The following is a 7,142-nucleotide window of genomic DNA, read 5'->3' on the forward strand; positions in this document are numbered from 1 at the left end:
TTGAACTTATAGATGAATCAATTCCCTCAGATACATAACAATTTAAAAAGTATGTAGGTTCTGAACACTTTGAAAAATATTTTAAATATTCTCTAGAAATAAACGTGTTGTTTGTTTAATTAATAGATCTTGATGCAGATTGCAAACAAGGGAAACACTCAAAGGGAAAATGCAATTAATTCCGCGCCCTCATTTCAAACTGTGTTGAATACATTTTTATAATTTTGCAACGAGAAACACGTGGCGTTTGGCACACTTTTGATTATTTTGATAGCACTAAGCAAGGCAGAGTGTCGAACGATAGCTTAACCCTAAGAGTTCAATATCCGACTAATCGAAGGGTCAATTGGAAGCGGGGAAGATTATTTTGTCAGGATCCGATGACAGGAGCTTTCCACGACAACTGAAGAGGGTATCTAGGTCGCAATTCAATTAGATAATAGATCTATCTCAAACGTTGAACTATTCCAATCATACTGATTGAAATTATGTTTAAAATCTAGATTTTCAGAAATTAAGCGCCTCTTCGAACTGATACTACTACTTATTTAATTAAGCAACTGCATCAAACTAAATAGAAGTAGGTAAATTGTTATTTTGTTATTAAATATGTTGTATTTATAGGTAAAACCGACTTCGCAGTCATTTTACTTGTAGGATTTACATTGACATTTTACTTGATTCTTCGACAAAGTAATCAAAACGTTCCCATATTTTTAAGTAATACCAAGTTTAATAGGTAAAAATGTTGTTATTAGGAAGCAGATTATCATAATTCATGTTATTTGGTATTTTGGTATAACAATGCAAACACACACATAATTTTATAACAACATATATTTCATATAAAAAGTATAAAAACATTAAATCTAATCTTTGATTCACGTCTTTTCTATAGGAAGGTCAGTCGAGTGTTCTCTTCTATTCTATCGTACGTATGCTGGGGCATAACCGAAGGAGCGGCGCGCACCAGTGGAGACGCGGCGTAAGGGTAAGGAGCGGCGGCATAGGGAGCCGGCAACCAGCGGCGTAGGCAGGGGCCGCCAATCCAGCGGCGTAGGGGCCGGGCAGGACAGGCGCAGGGCCCGCGAGGTAAGGTCCGGCTGCGTAAGGCCCAGCGGCGTACGCAGCGTAAGGCGCAGCGGCGTAAGGTGCAGCGAAAGGCGCAGCAAGCACAGGGTTAAGTGCCTTACTAACCACGCTGACCTGCGCTGCGTAAGGTGGGATGTTTTGAGGCACAGCGTGAGCATATCCTACGGCTGCCGGGGCTACTAATGGTGCGGCCGCTACAGCTGGTACCGCAACTCCACTGCATTCCGCTCCAATGGTGAAAGCCGCAGCGATCAGCACGATCTATAAAGCGAAAAGTGTATTAATATGTGAAACACATTCTATAGAAAACCCGTTAAATGGCAATTTTAAAATATTTTTTATGTACTCACAGATTTGAAAGAGAACATCTTGCGTGATTTGGTAGTAGACCTTCCTTAACGAAAAGAGGATGTGTAGTGTGCCTATCGAAAAAAAGTATTGGCTTTTTATACCTTGTTTATTGTGATTCAGATACCGTTTGACCAAATAAACATTTGACGTATTGCGGCCGGTCAATTGGGATTCGCGGAGGCGTGCGCGGAGAAATGGAGCACATTGGCAAACTTTTGGTTGTGAAACTTTTTCTTTGCCAATGTGCAATTTCTGCTGCAAGGCGTGTGAATACGAAGAAGCCAGATAATGTAGAACAAGACTTTACTCTAAATTAGAAAATTAAAGGATGGGTACCATTATGAAGATGACTGTATTATTGTGATGTGAATTTGTGAATAATTGATTAAAACAGTATTTGACGATACAGTTAATCCTTCACAAAACGAATACGTCTAATAGGTTACGCACTTTAAGCGAAGCAAATGCAAGTTATCTCACTATGATATGATTATAATTAAAACTAATTACCTAACTTGGAACAAGCACCAATTACCCAGAATCGAACATTATTAATTTATGTATACTGTGCATTTGCTACATACGATCTCACTGACCGATTTTCTTTCAAAATAAGTCATGAAAGACCTATATCAAAGATTTTCCGCAATTTGAGTTCTTCTAGACTACTTCCAATCATAGACACGTAACACAATTAGATTTCCCCTTACATGCAATTATGTGTATGACAATGTTTGTAACGTTCAAGCGAATTTCCCTTTTGACAGTTACATAAGGCACAGTGAAATTGGTATGCACAGAGTTCAAATTAGAATGCTCGGTCCGTCAACCAAGTCTGGGTCAAAATCAACCGCGAGCCAGTGGCGATGTCCTGCGCATTACTAAGCCATGCGTGGTTCGTCCATTGTATTGCTCAACGAAATCAACAGTAGTATAAAACGCGACGATGCCCAGGAGACGGCACAGTCCATTGGATTTTTCAGTGTAATCACTAGTGAGCAGTCACACAACCCAAGCAAAATGATCGCCAAATTCGTTGTGAGTGTTTTGTTTCAAACTTATCTAATCGTGAATTTAGTGCATTTTGTTTTCTATTCTTGAAATTCCGATAACTCTTAAGTAACTTTGTGCAAAACAAGTACCTACTCCATTGTTAAGGTGGTCACATTATTCGCCATGTTGCTTTAATGCGTTCGAAAGTCACATGAGTTATCATGCTGTTGCTCCGAGGCATCCAAAGAAATCTTCGAATGTTTCACCCCATTTGTCTATTGGAAATACTAGTAATGCGAAACAAATATTGTTGCTTAGGATACGCACTATAGTTGACTTTCACGCCTACTTAAGTTCTAAAGGCAATCAACAATTTAGGCAGTCTGAATTACTATATTAAATTTGATTTACAATAGCTAATTTGATGTTTGTTACAGGTTGTTTTCGCCCTCGCCATCACCACCGCCAGCGCAGGCGTGGTTGCTCCCGCCGCTCTGGTAGCCCCAGCAGTCGCTCCCGCGGCGTACGTGGCTCCCTACGCCAGCTCATACTCAGCGCACGCCGTGAACCACGCCGTGGCTGCCCCGTCGTAACAGCTCCCTACGTAGCAGCTGCCCCATACGTCGCCGCCCCCGCTCCCCTCGTCGCCCCCTCCGCACCATACTTCGCCAGATACTTATCCGCCCCATACATTCTATAAACGAATTTGGTGATATCATTGCCTAGTGACTTGCTCAGATTATATGCTTCCTAGTTAATTGTATTATGTATTATTTTGATATATGAATTTATACATAGCTTGTGTTTGATTTTGAAACTCCTTGCCACACGTGTGTTTGCAATACGCCTCGCGTTGATTAATGATTAGACGCTGACCAGCAACTGTAGGTGCACAGCAAAGGCAAACTAAAGACATATCTTTGTACTTACGTGAGTTAGTCTACGTGCACAAGTTTTGTTTCCCCAAGGGTTTCTTTTATTGTTTATCTACTTGGTTTAATTTCTTTCACAATAGTTACTATGATACCTCTAAAATGTCTTTATAAGTGTGTAACGTTTACGTATGTTAAACTCGTTGGATTTTGTTTCTAGTTTAGTACTTCATTGAATATTAGAAAAGAAACATTTTACTAGGTAATAATGCCATTTCATAACATACTTAGTTACTCATAGGAACATAGGATGAATTTAATAACTAGTTTCGTTATAAGAGTCCAAGAAGAACTACAAATTATTATGGTTTCTTTTCAAACTAAAATAGCCTACCTACCCGCCTACATAAGTATGTACCAACATTCATGGAAATCGAATCCGTCTAAAATTCCTTAACGAGTTAAAAACATACTTACCTATATATAATTTCAATGTCAAGGGTATAAATTGAAGGACGTTAATATGGAGAATTATCCTGATCGACATATACTTACATTTCGATATTCCAATAAGTAGAAAGGTATATCTAATAAGTCAAAGGAAAATTACAGGTATTGTCAATAAGAATCCCGACCTTACAGTGTCTCCAAGGTTTAAAAGTAGATACTTATTTACCTACTTATAGCTACGTCTTATATTTCGCTGATTAGTCATGCAATAAGCATGTACAGAAATACAATAACATGAAAATGCAATAAGCACAAACATACTACGTAACAATGGGTCGGACTGGAGTGGCAATACATTCAAAAGTTTTTCACACATCAACTGACCAAAGTATCTATGTCAAATTATAGTTAGTAAGATTTAAGGTTTGGTACCATAACTATATCTATATATTATTTGAACTATTTAAAATTAATTTCTTGATGTGTGAGTGAGCGCCAGATTCGTCTTCATCAAATGCGAACTGTTAGAATTTCACTTACAACACATTCTTTCAGATTTCCAATGCACATGTGCTAGGAATAAATTGACGCAATAACGTAACCCATATCTGTCTGTTTCTGGACATGACTTTAGACATACAATAATTTGCTATATGTACCAGATCCATATCATAAATAGTTCAAATCTTACACTTATATCGCTGTACCGGTAATTCAGTAGGTGCTTTGCAATTTAAACTGAATCATATTAACATAAACAGATTAAACTTGCATGGGCATTAAACTACGGGCCAATTTCACCGACAAAATAAACAACAGTTTTTCCTAAAACAACTGATTACTTTGAAACTTGAAAGTGAAAATTCATAGTTAGGAGTTATTTTAAGAAAACTGACGTATTTAAGTTAGTGAACTTGGGCTTAAGGTGCATCTACACAGTGCAAGTAGCTTGCGCATATCGAGGCATATGCGCAGGTTACATGCATTTAAATACGTGACGGACGGGTTCAAGACTCGCGCATTTACGAAAGCAAAATACCCACCCGCGTGCTCTTGTCTTGTTAACTTGCTCCAGCATGCCTCGTGTAGACGCACCCTAAGGTACAGATGTCAGGTGGCTAGTCTCCAACTACAGTGTACAACTAAAATTACGATAAATTAATTATTTCGCTGCATTCACACCTGTTTGCACGAGATACTTGTCCGACATATCAACACAGATTATCGTTATCAGTAGCTTAGGACCCACTTACTATGGTAATAAATGGTCTCAATATTTTACGCGAAGTATGGTATATAGCCTATGGGCACAAATTAATGATTTTCATTTACTATGCTTGTGTGAACTTAAATGCAGATAATTCGAGATATGGGTCAGTGATTTTTAATTTATTAGAAAACAGTTTTAATCAGTTAAGTTCTAAGTAACAGCCGCAAAATTTGAATGTTCACAAGGTTAAGCAACCCTTGTCGCAGTCAGTCTTTGGATGGGTGACCATCTTAATATGACTAGTTCCTCGTTTATTTACAGAAGACTATGCACACTTATAGAAAAACCAAAATAAATATTTATCTCGCAAACCCTACTTTAAAATAGCAGACCGCAATAATGATCACGGGTACTAATTATAAAATGCGAGTATTTCTGTGCGAATAAAAGAATTCTATTTCTGTTGTTACAAGTTTAGCTGACTTTGGTTTTGCGTTAACTTGGTAACAAAAGAGAGCTGGTTCGCCAATCCATTGTATTTGATAATAATTAAACTTTTATATAAGTTGAAGGTCGGCTAATTCTAAGTTTAAGTTAGTCTTTATTTTGGTCGTGTAATCAGAAGTTTAACAAAAAGTTTGAAGAGGATCTATTTTGTTATCTATTTTGAACATCAGATATGAAACCTCTTATAAAACTATTGTAATGTATGACGTATGTTAAGCCATTAATTTTAATTAAAAAATAATGTGACGCATATTGTTCTTGTTTAATACAAAAGTTTTGATTTACTCAAAAAATATAATTAATTATAAACTCTATTTAAAGGTGAGCGCGCATTTATTCGAGCTGAAAATGTCTCGAAAAGAATTCATCGTATTTGTAAGCCGAATCGCTGCCGAATCAATTCTAGACATTCTGACAATTTTAGTAGGTAGAATTTTTAAGATTTAACATAAATTAAACGTCAGAATTAGATAATTTTTTCTATTAACCGACTACAAAAAGGAGATTCTCAGTTTGAAACGTAAGTTAAGTAATCTATGTTTGAATGTAGGTATGTTTGTGCTCGATCATCTAATTTGATGCGGTTTTCAGAATATTTGCTTGACTTATTAGGAGAACGTTTAAGGTATATATTGAAGTCAAAGTTTTATTTCGAATTTCGTTAATACTCAATTCATTCGGGTTTCGGTTCGTATAAATGTGCATCCACCTTAACTTATATCATTCTTAGTAATGGTGCAGTAGAATGTGTCATACGATTCAATTCCAACTGCACAAGGTTGAGACACCGATTGTGACACATAATTGAAGTTATTTAATACTTTATAAAAATAGACGGGAATTTAAAACAGTTTTATAAGTTAAGATCTAGATTACATTCTATTATTAAGTTTACATGGTCTTTGTAAAGAACCTAGAAATATTGATTAATAATACGAGAAGTCAAGACACTTTTGAAAATGTGTGTAATCTATTCCATTACAATAAAGAGGAAAGATGGTTTTATTTATTTTACCCCTTAGCCTCCAAAACTACTGAACCGATTTGAAAAATTCTTTCAATGTTCAATGTGTTGTTTGCGAGAACGGCGTGTGGCGAGTGGAACGGCCAGGCAGCCACTAGTTTTATACAAATGTATACATTTAAGAGAACTACTGACCGTACCCGGATAAAATATGTTACTCGGGGACAATGTAGCTTTCATTATAATACGCACAAATACTAATTTTACATGTTTTGTTTCCAATTAGATATCAGACTGCAATCAATAAAACGGATATCCAACTAAAATGTAGTTTTACCTTTCATAGTACCCGAGTACCGCGGTATGACCCGTTATTCCCGTTAATAAAGCTTAACATACCGGCAAACATAAATTCATGTACACTCTAAATTATATTCAAATCAAAACAGACCTAAATGCGTCATGAAATCATGAGCGATACATTAATTGTACCTGAATTTACTTACACATGTTACTATAATTCAATTACTATGTTACATAGTCAGGAATATAAACTATGGATATATGAAAAGTGTCCGTATCTATCAATATATTTAAACTTGATGAGAACGCCATTACTCAAAAATGCACTTGAATTGATTGTATTATTTGATGTCCTCCTAGCCAATTATCGTCCGCGGTGCTGTTCTCATGTAAGGAGACA

General features: G+C 36.5%; 1 protein-coding gene across 1 annotated transcript; it reads right to left on the reverse strand.

The window, feature by feature from the left end:
• Window positions 1–911: 911 nt before the first annotated feature.
• On the reverse strand, window positions 912–1,603 carry LOC110370150 (cuticle protein 16.5). Its single transcript, XM_021325882.3, is given in 4 exon segments — window positions 912–955; window positions 958–1,020; window positions 1,023–1,353; window positions 1,443–1,603. Coding segments are annotated over 4 exon segments (441 nt in total). The 5' UTR covers window positions 1,461–1,603; the 3' UTR covers window positions 912–926.
• Window positions 1,604–7,142: the final 5,539 nt, after the last annotated feature.

The sequence above is a fragment of the Helicoverpa armigera genome, chromosome 11 (assembly GCF_030705265.1).
Source record: "Helicoverpa armigera isolate CAAS_96S chromosome 11, ASM3070526v1, whole genome shotgun sequence".
Lineage (NCBI taxonomy): Eukaryota > Metazoa > Arthropoda > Insecta > Lepidoptera > Noctuidae > Helicoverpa > Helicoverpa armigera.